This window comes from Borostomias antarcticus (assembly GCF_949987555.1).
Source record: "Borostomias antarcticus genome assembly, chromosome: 17".
Taxonomy (NCBI): Eukaryota; Metazoa; Chordata; class Actinopteri; order Stomiiformes; family Stomiidae; genus Borostomias; species Borostomias antarcticus.
In genome coordinates this window covers 16,027,229-16,042,363 of record NC_140250.1, presented here as the reverse complement: position 1 = coordinate 16,042,363, position 15,135 = coordinate 16,027,229, and the positions used below count along the sequence as shown (strand labels likewise).

Below are 15,135 nucleotides of genomic sequence, written 5' to 3'. Positions count from 1 at the left end.
ATAATCACCGGATGGATCATAGAGTGTCACCCTTTTTTTTAATGAGGTTTTGAGGGAGAGAGACATAGACAATTGATGACTGTTGAGAGAAGTAGGGAGTGGCCAGGATGTGAACCCAATACCCCAGGGACTAGGGACTATGTAGCCTAGAGGAATTGCCATGGCCTTAACTGAACTTTTGGTAAGAAAGATGTTTTCAATCACAGTGACCTGTCCCAGACAGGCTGCCAGCATTCACCTGACAAAAGTGGCATTTCCTCCAACCCTGTTTGGAATTCCATCAACGCCACACTCAGTGAACCAATACTTATAAGGTGAGGCAGACTGTGAGAAAGTAGACACTTGCTGATGAGATCGGGATTAATCACTGATGAATAGGCTCTCAAACTATAATTTTCAGCCATAAACCAAAACAATATTGAGGATGTGGAGAAGCCCAGAATCATAGAAATCCATTATAACATTATTTATTTAATTTCTAAATGTAACCAGACACAAAAGTGCTATGACTATCTTAACCTCAACATTACATTCTCTTTCCCCCTGGTACAATACCAAGTTGGACTGTCAGCAGCTTGTTTATTCATCAATGTAATAACCTTTTAATGTGAATACAGACTAATGTTAACAAACTTGGCAGTACACATAATGGAAAAAAAGAACCACAATAATCGTTTGGGGATAATATGGTTTGGCTATAGAAGCCATTTTGCTTAATCACATTATCTGTTTCTGAAACCAAGAATAACCTCTGAGAAAAAGAACAGGAAGAAAAGTGACATTACTGTACATGAACAGATGACTGGAACAGTACCTGAATGAGGAGAACAAGCTCCAGACTGTTCCACACAACTACAATGGAAAAGATGGCCCTCAGATGTTAGAATGAGGTTCATGATGACGATGATGATGGTGCCGATGCTCCTGTTTCTGAGGATGTGTGTGTGTGTGTGTGTGTGTGTGTGTGTTAATAAGCCCACTGACAGAAGTGGAGGACAGTCTATTTATAGAGACCCCAGCTATCCCTTGCCTCTACCCTGACCTTGATGGGTGTTGGGACGGGGAGTGTCGTCACAAAGCTACGCTGCTGTTTCAACTGCCTCAGCGCAGAGGAGAGTAAAACCCTGCCACCCTTGAGTTCCTTTCTTCCTCCTCCCGTGAAATCCAATTATTTACTCATGGGGTCACAATAAGATGGTCAAATAATGTTGGAGGCCGTTAGCGAAGCTGAGGATAGGAAGGGTGTAGCGAGGCCTCATTCACCAACAAAGTTACGTTTCTTAAGAAGCATTTCTTCTTAAACTTACACTGTTTCCAAGAAGATTCTGGCATTCACCAATGTTCTCACATGTAGGAACTAAGAACAGAATCTACGAACACGGAAGAGCAGTCTTAGGTACTGTACGCTACGGACATATTTGTACGAAAGACATGTAAAGTACGAAAGGATTTTTAACTTATCAGAGAGCCTCAGGAGACTCTTTTGACTGCGTCTCACACCTTTTTGAGTAAGCTGGACAGTCACTTTTTATTGTTGTATTATCCCATCCTTTGATGAGCACCTGATTTTCTTATTTTACTCATCGTCTATCGGACCCATTGCAGCACTCTCCTACTTATCTCTTTTCTAAACATTATGTGTACGTCGTAAATGAGGCTCTACAGTATGTCTAAAATCCTGAGCTACCCCAGTAAACCACCCTTTGTTAGATACTTTCATTAAGCCAGTCATCCTGTCTCAACGCTCTAATTGTGTCATTCAACAAATTTATAGAAAACATAGAGGGGTTAGTTTTATCAGAGACTGCTTAAATTTGAATATAAATGGATTTCTATATGAAGAGTGAAGACACTACATCCCAAGGGTCTTAATGCACAGCTGTCTCTCTCTTCCTTCCTGTAACCCCTCTACTATCTCTCTCTCTCTCTCTCTCCCTCCTGGGCCTTCTGTAGATGTTCCCTCCATCCTTGTGGATTTGTCATAGGTTATTTTGTTTACTTATAGCTGCCTATTGTAATATATATACAGTATATTTATGGAGTAGTTCTTATATGTATTGTGTCTGACATCCTTGCTTCTATAATCTGTTTTGTGTTGCCACAATGCAAGCCAAATACTAACTGATGCATGTGCTTGGACAATTGAGTCAAATGCATTTTCCTGGATTTCCAGAATTGCAAGTAGCCAACCCATAGTCCAAAGTGACAGAGTGTAACCATGGCAGCAGGGCCAATTGACTTGGCTAACCTAGTGAACCATGAATGATATTTTACAGCTTGTTGTGATTGTTACGCTCTATATAGTTAGCTACGCCTGGTCTGCCCTATGTATACACAAAGTATGGATACACAGTTTATGTTGATTCATGTTGTATAGCTACGCCTGAACATTATATTTGCCCTGAAATGTATATCTGACAAATGACTTCAACTCAAGGCCATAGCAACAGGCTGATCTGTTGAATAACATTAGTAAGCTAATTACTTGATGGTGTTTAAAATGTGCTTTGGCCGTGGGACGTAGCTCACCTGTTAGCAGCCTTAAACCTAGTTGATATATGGAGCTATTTCAGCTCTAGGTTCATCCACCAGGCCACTAGATGGCCACTCCATCAGGTTGTGTTAGCCATGGAAAGACGTGGAATAAAACATGGAAAACATGGAAAGGTTTCTAAGAAAAAAGAATAATAAAAAAAACAAAAAAAACAGACTATCAATTATTAAAACAACACAATTTAAAGGAGTAGTAAAGGGAAAATGCATGTTAGCCCTGTTTTAAGGTTACTTATGATCATATACAATGGTTCAGATCAAAACGATGAAAAAGCTAGCATTTTCGAGAAAGTTGATAATTGCTCTACCACCGTTTTGGTCATATGGATGTGGATGGGCATCTTGAAAATTCATTCAAAAACATGTTAAACTCTCGATTTCAAAGAAAAGAAACTCACCTAGGTGTTAGTTGTTAGCGTTCTGACATATAATTCGCCATAAAGTAAGATTCTAGTTCATCTGGAAAGGCTTTTTTAAATATTTAGCATAGAACTATTTAATCGCAGCACATACGTGTATAAACTTCCACAAACTAGGTAGCCTAGCAACATAAACAATATCAATAGCTACCGTAAGTAGTTCCGCTTCCTGAATCCCCTCTGCAGATTGATCTACACATCTACAACGGTCGCGTCAATACAAGTCAATGGATTTCATAAAATGATCAATAAAACCCTACAGGATTTATACTTTGCGGCGAATTTGATGTCAGAACACCAACGGACACCAATTACACCCTTGGTGAGCTTCTTGTCTTTGAAATCGAGAGTTTAATATGTTTTTGAATGATTTTTCAAGATGCCCATCCACATCCATTGTATGACCAAAACGGTGGTAGAGCAATTATCAACTTTCTCGAAAATGCTAGCTTTGTCATCGTTTTGATCTGAACCATTGTATATGATCATAAGTAACCTTAAAAGAGGGCAAAACATGCATTTTCCCTTTACTACTCCTTTAACAGCACTGACATGAAAAGCTTAGCGCTAAGAAGCTCTTTGAGTCTTCTTAAGGCTCCCGTTTGCTTGTTTCAGGAGCCTTAAGAAGACTCAAAGAGCTTCTTAGCGCTAAGAAGGTTTCGGGAAACGCAGCCGATGACAGTGTCGGTCTTCATGAGTCATATTTCATGTGCTGCATTCATACAGCCACATTGAGCTGTATTCGTTATCAGATATGGTTCAGATCCACATCTATGCTTTGGATTCTAAGAATCCATATTGCTGTCATAAGCCTCCTCAGCCCAACAGCTTACTGCTCTGTATTTGAGATTGAAGACAGCGGAGGATATATAACATATCCAGATACAAATCCTGTCCCCGTTTGTTGCCTGGTGGTGGGTTATAACTTCTTTAGGAAGCTAGAAGAACAAAGATGCGTTCAGCATTACTTTGGGAGTCATTACTGTCATAAAAAAATATATAGAGGTACTTATTCTAGATTCATACTTGAGATAAGGTACATTGTCCCCACATGCTTTAAGAAGTCCTCCATCATCCCCGTACCGAAGAAGCGAAGACCAGCCTGCCTCAATGACTACCGCCCGGTAGCTCTCACCTCCGTGGTGATGAAGTGCTTTGAGAAGCTGGTCAAGGAACACATCTGCTCCTCACTGCCCAGCACACTAGACCCCCTACATTTCACATACAAACCCAACAGATCCACAGAGGAAGCGATAGCCCACATCTTCCACCCTACCCTATCCCACTTAGACAAGAGCAAGGGGAACGTGTCGGGTTATGTGAGACTGCTGTTCATCGACTACCGTTCAGCTTTCAACACTATAACCTCACCCAGACAAGACACCAAGCTCAGAGTTCTGGGGCAAAACGACGCCCTCTGAGAGTGCATCCTGGACTTCCTGTCAGACACCCATGCTGCCAAATCCGTTTATTTATTCATTTATTCATATACGTATATAGCAGGGCTAGTCAATTGGCGGCCCACAGGCCACATCCAGCCCGCGGAGGAATTTTTCTGGCCCTTTGATTAATATTATTAGAACATTAAAATTATAATGCGATAGACTCGTTACACAGCAAGCATACTGGCTTTGTTCCAAGCGTAGTAAATAGATATTTCCCAAGTCTGTTCCTGATTGAATGCCGTTTTTCGGCAAGAACGCGCTCAGTCAATTTCCTCCAATGAGAGATGGCGTTCCGCCTTAATGTTCCCTATGTACACGTGAGCCACTGACTTGACCTCAGGTCAGGAGTTCAACGCGCAGCTGATCGGCGTTCACTATAGCTAGACTGAGGACAATCATCAAATTAGCTCAAAAATGTCGCTGTCTACTCTAAAAAAGAGGAAGATCGACAACGAAAAAATCGCCAGTTCAATCAGGAATGGACTGAGAAATATCTATTTACTACGATTACTACAAATGACACTACCAAACCAGTATGCTTGCTGTGTAACGAGTCAATCGCTGTCTCGAAGGAGTACAATTTGAGAAGACACTTCAACACTCAACACTCGAACTTCAAAACAAATTTTCCAGAAGGATCGGATGCTCGCAGACAAAAGGTGCAGAGCCTAACCACAAACTATGAGCAGAGACGAGCTATCATGGCCCGGTCGTGTTCCGAGCAAGAGAGGACTACAACAGCCTCCCTCCGTGTAGCATGGATTCTCGCCAAAAAGAAAAAGCCGTTCACCGATTCAGATACTGTGAAAGAATGCATGCTAGCTGTTCTAGACGACGTAGTGAGGGATGAAAAGGTTAAGAAGAGTATCCTTTCATCGATTCGGAAAATACTGTACCTATGTCCGATACAACTGCAATTAGAAGAGTGGAAGCACTAGCAATGGATGTTTTAGAAACTCTTTTGGACAAGCTAAAAACGGCTGAGGTAATGTCACTAGCCGTTGATGAGTCTACAGATGGCAGTAATATAGCAGAGCTATGTCTCTACGTGAGATTCTTTGATGGTGAGTGCTTTCGTGAGGATTTGCTGGGTTTAATTCCACTGGAGGGACAAACAACTGGTCAAATAGTTTTTGAGAAGATCGTTTCATTTTTCAATGAGAATGGACTAGATTTGCAACGAGTCAGCATGCTAGTCACAGATGGAGCTCCTTCTAGACCTGGTCCAGGGCGATATCCTACGGATAACGCCCTGTTACTCTCAATGCAATTTGCCTATGAAAGCGCTTCATCGGCCCGGTCGTCCGAGTCTACAGACAAAACCGTTTCATTACTGACCAAAGTAAACACATCGTTGGAAAGATGAAAGCCTGAACTCCTAAGTCGCTACAGTTTGTAGTCCCCCACCTTTCAAATAAAAGGCAAATTTGTACACTTAAATGTTTTATATCCACAGCGCATCGACTGTCTTCTTCTACCGGCGAATCGGCGCTCTCCGCTTTGTTTAGCCTACTCACTGCTGCCGCCCATGTCGGGGATGACGCATTACATCTTAAAGTCTCTCAACACCATTTAAGATGTAATGCATCATCTTATGATGAATTAGAAATTGTACTTATTGTGTAATTTGTAAATTCGTAATTTTCAAATCGAGTCTTGGAGTTGAAATTGAATCTGTATTGAGCATAATCTTGGAGCCGGCAGCAGCCGTTCACTGTAACTGTACATTACATGTGACAAATAAAGACATCTTGAATCTTCTTAACTGATAGTGTGAGCTTTAATCTCAATGCTTAGAGCGGCTCTGTGCCATGCGTCTGGGGTTTGCTGGACCATGCTGCCTCCAATTAGCCATGAATACAGTACTTAAAACATACAGTACTTGAGGGCTGTCTTTACTGTACACTAAGGCAAGCTACATATCTGAAGTGGTCAGAATGCATGATATAGACTGAAGACTCTAAACTATGTGGTATAGATTCTGTACTTGATCCATTTACAGAGAATGTACAATATATATATATGCATACTCTATTGTCTATACTATAAGGTTGCAGGCTTACCTGTTAAATCGGGTATCCTTTTGTAGCTTCAGATCATTCAGACGCTGGCATTACTGGGAACTTGCCATTGCAGGGATCGATAAAAGAACCAAACATTCAACAGTGGAGTTCCCAGAAGAATGCTTTTCCTTCCTATGTACCACAAAAATATATTCAAATGCTCAAACCACAGAGAGAAAAAGACAAAAACAAGAAGTCTTAAGCGACTGAACCCAATTTCCAGTGAATTACTGCGCCAGTCAATACAAAGCCGTCAAAGTGTGAAGGGTGAACTAGGCTGGGCGGTATTTGACGGAGGTCGGAGCTATTCACACAGGACATTGATTGTCTCTTCGCCGTGAGTTGTTCCATTCTATAGGAGCAAAGCACTATGGGGGTCTTGTCCGCAGCGAGTTGTACAAAATGAACCGAATGGCTCTGGCACACTCACATGCACACAAGCTCACATGCACACATAGAAACACACAGAGTAACATGCACAACATACTCAGGCTATGGGTAGGGGACTGACTGTGTCTGGAGTAGCATCTAACCAGCTATTGCAATGTCTGCATTTGCAAATGGTAGTCTGTATTATTGGCAGACACATCAACACACACATGCACAGTGCATGTACCGCAAGCATCATGTACATGTAAGGGCTCAGGAGCCAAAAGACCTCACATCACTTCACTCACACAACATGAATGCTTTCAGCAGCAATGTTTAACAGCTGTGTTGTAATATACAGGCTTTAGTCACGCACAGTATAGCAATTATTTCATTGCACAGGTTCTGCAGCTGAGTAAACAACTGAAAAATGTAGCGCTCGGTTGATCATGATGCAGGATCCAGGATCAAAATCTATGACAACCTGGGACTAACCGGATTCATTCAGCTCATCTTTTGAAACGCTGACGGATGCTTAGAAAAAGACACAATCTGAGTGGAGTTCAGTGCAACAGTGGAATGCACGACCAATGCCTCAGTCATCTCACATTTTTGTATGTAAAAAGATTTGAAGGATTCAGTGATGCAGCTCACTTTCATGGAGTCGTATACTGGCCTAGAGCTATTAATGTGGATATTTTTTGTCATTATGACATTATAATGTATGAATATTACCCTCGGACACCTACAGCATGGGTTAGGAGGGGGACTAAGGACAATAAAGATATTGTATTAATGAGCTTTTATTATCTGAGAGAATTTTCCGGCGCATATTAAAATGTGATTTGGTTTATTTAATTACATGGTGTCTGCTAAAGCCCTTTTCAGTCCTGCAGTCAAATTCAACTGAACGCAATTAGACACAGCTGACTTCATTCCTAGTCAAATAATTCTCCAGGCTATGGGATAAGAATCCATCCATGAACACCCTATTGAAAACAAAGCTGTTTTTATGGAAAGAAATACAATTTAACCGCAAAAGGTAATAGTGGGAGTGCTGTCCACAAAGTATCCTCGTGAACATGTATTTGAATGTGTGTGAGTGAAGATATAGAAGGTTGTCATATGCAGGTCTTGAGGAGATTGTCTCTCTTTACTGTCTGTGGTAACTTAGAAGAGACACAGGCCTAGGTGACGTTGGGGAACCCTTAGCCACTGAGCTATAAAATTACTATTGAGGAGGAATTAGCAGAAAAGAGGTGAAGCTGAAGTGGGTGTTTGATTAGCTCCTGGCTCCCTGTAGCAGCTCGCATCCAGTTTAAAACGCCGGTACTAGTCTACAGGGCAATGAGAGGAACAGCTCCCTCCTACCTCCAGGCCATGGTCAAGACCTACACCCCCTCCTGACCAATACGCTCTACTACCTTGGGGCGACTGGTTGCCCCGTCACTCCGAGGCCCCTGCGGTCGATCGACACGGTCATGGCTCTTCTCTCTCCTGGCCCCGCAGTGGTGGAACGAACCTCTTAAGCACCTGTGTTTTTATTTTGCTACTCTTGTACTTCGGCTTCGGCACTAGATTATGCTCTTAATCACATGTTTAGAAAGGAGATGCACTTGTGAGTTCTGGAGAATAGTAGTACCCTCACTTCCTACGTTAAATGCAATTATTGTAAGTCGCTTTGCATAAAATGACTGTAATGTAATGTAATATAATATAATGTAATGACTCAGACAAAGCCTTGTGCCACTTATCTTCTCAGAGCTGGATCTCAGTGTTCTGTTTGGCTCATGTTTGCTGGCGCTCTCACAGTCACTAGCCCACACAGTTGGTTCCGCCAACATCATCCGTTCAAAGACAGTAAGATGTGGATAGTTCTAATTGAGAAGACACATTTATAACAACTTTCGCTGTATTTCAGTGTTACTTCTTCAATTGGCTATATCATCCGTATCTTTCATATTGGGCAGTGACACATAGCAGATATTGATTGACAGAGTGCATATTTCAGGACATGCTGGAAGCCACTAGAGCATGGGTTCCCAAACTCCATCAATGTGGGCCTCCCCTCTGAAAACAAATTTGTCCATTAAAAAAAAAAAGACCTTTAAAATCACGTTTCATTCATAAAAACCATAGAAAATTCTAAAATAAAAAACATGTTTTTCCTTCTTTTTTTTGTAACCATCCCCTGAATTTCTTTGGGGCCCCCCAGGGGAGGCCCGCCTCACAGTTTGGGTATGCCTGCACTAGAGACATCAACAAGCACATGTACAGACCATGCAAATCCTCTCTGCATCCCTCATCAGTAGAGCCGTCAATAGCTCTGTCCTTCCAGATGAGTCTTTTATTATCTACTGCAGGGATGGAGATCGATGGCAGACTAAACACTCACAAAAGCCCTGAAAGTGCAGAAAAATCTGTTTGCCCTCAAACACTTGTGGAGTCCATCTCGCCCCTAATGATTAACTTTCCCCATACACACCTGGCATTCCAATACCAAATGAGCTAATCCATGGATACACTTAGCCTACATCTTGTACCCAAACAGAACAAGAAGTCAATTTAGAAAGAAAGACACTTGTAAAATATACTACCACACTGCTGCTTGGCCAACATTTCAGGTCACACTTTCATATACCTGTATCCAACAGAACTGATATGTAGCCTACTGTATAAGTTGATAGACAATCACATTTCCATGTGGATACCCTATAAAGCAAAAAGCCTTTAGACACACACACACCTACACAGATACACTACAAGACCCTGAGAGACATGTAGAAACACACACAAACACACACACACACACACACACGCACACGCACACACACGCACACACACCCACACCCACACCCCAGGCCTAACTGTTCCAGTCTCTAGCACTCCCTCAGCTCTGGTGACTCAAACCTTGTAAATTGTCTTTATTCCTTCAGGAAAAGAACATGTCAAAGTTTGTTAAATGATACAAATACAAAAGCATGGGCAAGGAGGCCCTAAAATAAGGCCCATCTCAGATAAAGCCAAATATGATTCATTATGGTTGATGGGTTATGGATATCTATTTGAATATACACACATTCTGATACGAGGCACCCCCCCCCCCCGCCCCACCACAATCCTCCCATTCTCTCTCTTCCTTTCGTCTGATCACGACTGTCGTCCTCTCTCCATTTGCCTTTATCGCTTCTCTGCATCTCCTCCATCCCTCTATCCTCATCCCCCTCTCCTCAATCTCTCTTCCATCACTCTCTCCTCCACCCCCTTCTCCATCCCTCTCTACTCCATCCCTCTCACCTCCACCCCTCTCCTCCATCCCTCTATCCTCACCCCCTCTCCTCCATCTCTCTTCCATCCCTCTCTCCTCCATCCCTGTCTTCTCCATCCCTCTCTCCTCCATCCCTCTCTCCTCCACGCCTCTCTCCTCCACCCCCTTCTCCATCCCTCTCTCCTCCATCCCCCTCTCCTCCATCCCTCTCTTCTCCATCTCTCTCCTCCATCCCTCTCTTCCATCCCTCTCTCCTCCATCCCTCTCTTCCATCCCTCTATCCTCAACCCTCTCTCCTCCATCCCCCTCCTCTCCATCCCTCTCTCCTCCATCCCCCTCCCCTCCATCCCTCTCTCCTCCATCCCCCTCCCCTCCATCCCTCCATCCATCTCCCCGGCCTGTCCACCTCTTTTAGCATCCTCCTTCTCTTCCCAGGGCCAGATGTTGACGGTGCACTAGTGCAATAGAGCAAACTATTTGTGCACTCTCCTGTTAGTCGTGTCTCTCTTATGAAGTAACTAACCCATGTTTACTGCTCTGTATATGTTCTTAGCCAATAGACAAAAGTTTTCCAGGAGCTTGCTCGATCGTCTCGTTGAGAGGGGTCAGGGTAGAATTTTTACAGCTCATTTTTCTGGCCCCCGGGTGAAACTGTTTTTTTGCTTCCCTCTGGAATATGTAGGGGTGGGACCTATGCCCCCCCCCCCCTTGCTCTCTGTTAAGCGCATTGTGTTGCCTCTGTGTATGAAATGCGCTATACAAATAATGTTTCCGTCAGTGAGAGGTCACAGGGTCAGAGCCAGGGATCACGGCGTGTGAAAGCATGTCCTCCTGCTCTCAATGGGAGAAGCATCAATATCCCCCCATTAAGCCGTTGTCCCTAATTTGGCCGGCATCTCCATTAGCAAAGTGAAAAGGACGTCTGGGGCAGGTTGTAACACTATACGCTCCCTGACTGCAAGGAGGTACAGTAAGGTGAGAGGTCAACCAAGGGTTGGGTTCGAGGTCAGCCTCGCTTCTAGGGACACGGCTTACAGAGAACAGTGGCACAGCTTGACTAAGAAGACTGTCAACCCAGGAAGGTTCTGTGAGTCTGTTGAGTTGTTGAGTCTCTTTCAGGGTGTTTTGAGTGGCTCAACAAAAAGTGTATAGACTTACAAAGGCTTAAGAAAAGTATGTCCTCCTTCATTCACATTCAGAGCTTATTTGCCCACAGTTTGTGAAAACTCGGCAAAAATCACCCTCAAAAGTCGCATTTCACAGAGGATTGGTAAATGGGTGCAACAACAACACTGTAGGCTACCAATCATGTCGTCAACATTGGCAAAATGCACGAGTCTGACTGGATGCTGATGATCCACGACAACAGCATCAACGATGCAGGCGAGCGTCTCTGTTCTATTTGGGGACCCAAAAAAGAACAGAGGTCATGAATAAAATACTGAATTCATGAGCACTTCTCCTTTTTCCTAATTTGTTAGTCTCTCAACAACCGCATGAAACTTTAATGGCGGTTGATCCTCTAAGCCTGCGAGGCCGGGCCCGTGCGCCGCGATGCATTCTCTGACATCACGCCCCGCCAGTGTCGCGTGCCGCTGTTCATGCTTCATTACTTCATCAAACACGATGCCTCCATGTATCCCACTGCAAGACTGTTACGCAATGGTTGCTAATGTGTACCATAATGCAATGTTCAATCCTTTACCAATCCTGTAAATTGCATGATTCGCCTGTATAAACATGGTCGGTATAGGCTGTTATTGCATGCATTCTCACTGCACGAAACGAGTTATTTCCTCTTACACCGGTTTGGCTTAATAAGGCGAAGAGTGTCAGGTTGGTTAGGAATAGTGTCTATTGAAATCATTTTAGATGGGTGCAATTGGCAGGAAAGGTCTTGGATTCTCTCTCATCTCAGTAGGTGATGTGGAAACGTTTAGGGAGGGATACATAGGCTACTTTATGTTGACAGTAGCTCAGGTTGATATACAACTGGAAAAACTGCTGCAAGTTATCGAGTTAACACACTTCTTTCAGACTGATGTCACTACTTTAAATTATTAAAAGTAGCCTAAGCATTGCTGATGCAGACTGGAACATGGTTTCTCGAGATCTAGGACTATAGCCTACTGCGTGCACATTGACAAGGACAGGCGACCCGACTGTCTAATCATTAGGCCTATGAGGTCAATTTACATAGAAGAGGTGCAAGCAGTAAGGTAGGCCTGCGGTGCATTTGAGGGTGAATCTTCTCTAAAGCGGTTCTCTGAGAGACTGTTCCCTCTCAATGTGTCGCGCGGACAGCTGACAGGAGGCAACGGCTGAATTACAATCTCTCACGAGCCAAGCACTGTGCCGCCTCTGCCTCTCTCTCTGGCAGTGCAGGTCGTCCCGATTCCCACGAGAGAGCTCATTATTCTCCAGCCTGACAGCTGACAAGCTCTTTTTACACAGCCAGTCACTTATATAATAGTGACATATGCAGCGCAAGTGCTGCTAAATCATGTCTTGTAATATTATCACCATTGGGAGCGCGTGGATTGAAAGCCAATTTACACCAATTGGACAAATAACCCGGCGGCTACGAACATGAGGCAGCCGCAAGCAAACATGTCTCCCTTTTAAATTAGAAATATTTTAAGAATGTGAAGAGAACTTACCTATCTAAATGTTGCAACATCGGATATCACTTCAATTCTATCAATCGCAAAGAATGTTTTCCTATTTCAAAACTGTAGAATGTAGGCTACAAACAACAAGTTTGCCACGATACTCGGGTCAGTTAGGCTACTAAAGTGAATATGGTAGCCTATGTGAGAGAAATTAGGCTAGCTGATTTTCTAAATACGACCTAATGAGATAGCCAATACTAGAACCTAGACAGATGTGCAAACCCACCTCATCCTGCTGCTGCTGGTGCTGTCTTTGATTCGGCTGCTCCTTGGTGGCTGTCATTGTACTCCCGGTATTAGAACTTGAGTCTCGCTCTGAATCCCTAAGAAGGTCCTCGGTCCTCTTGCCGGCGAGTCAAAACGCCAAGGCGCGAGGGAGATGCGAATGGCGGGCAGACGCCGGTTTATCAACTGCGGGATCTTAAACAGGACGCAAAGCAGCGATGGATCCGTCACGATTGAATTATGCGAGGTCTTGAAAGGTCTGACGAGAGCAGCGCTAGTGTAGTCTGTCTCTCAACATTATGTTGTGGTGGAAGAGAAAATCCTCAGATTTTTCTAAGAAAAGTGGCAGGACATCATTTCCTGCCCCTCTGTCTGACTGAGGAGACTAGCGAGGGAGGAGGCTTGACTAGCTATCTCCTGGTCTGTGATCGAAGTATTCTGAGGGGAGGTGGTAGGGAAGTGTGTGTGCGTGTGTGTGTGTGTGTGTGTGTGTGCGCGCGCGTGCGTGTGTGTGTGTGTGGGGGGGGGGGGGGGGGGGGGGGGTCGGCAATCAAGTGGTCTGACGCGTTCCGAAGACAAAATGGAAAAGGGTGTGATTATGTGTTTGACATAATGGAGGACGGAACCTACTGGCTATAGGCTACGTGGTCGTTAAACACGCTGGGAATCTATAAAGCTCTAGTAACTATCAACTAATAAGAAGTACATTCGTCTGATGCATGTAGGCCTACATTAGCTACATTAGGCCCACGTTACATTACATTACAGTCATTTAGCAGACGCTTTTATCCAAAACGACTAACAATAATTGCATTTAACGTAGGAAAAGCCAATGTAGGCCTAGGCCTACTACTTGCCAGAACTCACAAGTGCATCTTCTTTCTAAAACAAGTGACCAAGAGCATAATCTAGTGCTGAAGGCAAAGTGCAAGAATATAGCAATCTAAAATACAGTGCAATACAATACAATACAATACAATAAAATATAATAAGTGCTTAGGAGGGAGGATTGTTGTAGTAGGCTACTTCTTGAAGAGATGAGTTTTGAGTCTGCGACGAAAGGCAGCGACTCTGCTGTCCTGGCTGTGTAGGCTACTGTGGATGTTACTGACACGCATTTCCTTTGGCTCGTTAACATTCATCCGCCTGAATCATTAATCACTGTGAGCTGAACGGGGCGACCGCTGTTCACGGTTGGGAGAGACGAACCTCGCATTAATGTCCATTCACTGTGAACGCGCTTTCACGGAGAAAGAAGTGTCCACTTCCTGCTTCTATGATGCCATACAATCCTGTCAAGTCCCGTTCTGCGACCGCATAGTTCATGCATGCTTACCGTTTTTGACGCGCGTGTTTTGTGGGAGGCGACGGTGTGATTGTGGGGTGATAAGAGTTCAACCACAGTCCTGATGGAATGAGGTGGCATGTTTGAGAATTGCAGGAGGGGGATTTGGGTGTTCATGGTGGAGATTAACCTTTAAAACTCACTACTTTAGAACTCGAATACGAATAAGAGAGCAGTCAATGTGTAGTTCATAGAGCAGCTGGTTATATGATAACACCTTAATTCCCCAAGCCATCCAGTCACTAAGTGCTAAATCTCTCAAGTCTCTGTGCTCATATCAACAATGTTCCAGACATACTTAGATCAATAAACGTTATACCTCCACTTGACTGATAAACAAGTTATTTCTCTTTTCTACAGTCACTGAGTGTCAAAAGATTAGATCATCATGTAAGATCACAAAATAATGTCCGGTTGATTATTAATGAATTAATAATATTACATTGATTGTTGATATTATTATTATTATTATTATTATTATTAGTAGTAGTAGTAGTGGTAATATTAGTAGTAGTCGAAGTAGCACATCGGGATCCTCGGGGAAATTGCACTGTTAAAAAGCATCAAAACACAACAAAGTAACAGAATTCAGACTAGATACAAATTTGCAATAGATACAAAATATACAGAAGTCCAAATATACACAAGTGCAAATAAACCATGGGTAGGTTGTCCAGTCCAAGGAGCATTAGCGCCCTCTGGGCAGACTCAGGTTCATAGTGTCCAGCCGGTTTGAAGGACCTCCTAAAGCACTGTGTTGAGCTCCATGGCAGGAT

The 15,135-nt window shown here is 43.4% G+C and overlaps 1 protein-coding gene across 1 annotated transcript in view; it reads right to left on the bottom strand.

Annotated features, from left to right (window-relative positions):
• dpp10 (dipeptidyl peptidase like 10) overlaps positions 1-13,072 on the bottom strand; it is a gene marked incomplete at both ends in the record, with an annotated part of 80,531 nt that extends 67,459 nt beyond the window's left edge. Inside the window, one exon of the mRNA XM_084451692.1 lies at positions 13,016-13,072. Coding sequence (XP_084307818.1) covers positions 13,016-13,072 — 57 coding nt within the window. The remainder of the gene's footprint in view (positions 1-13,015) is intronic.
• Positions 13,073-15,135: the final 2,063 nt, after the last annotated feature.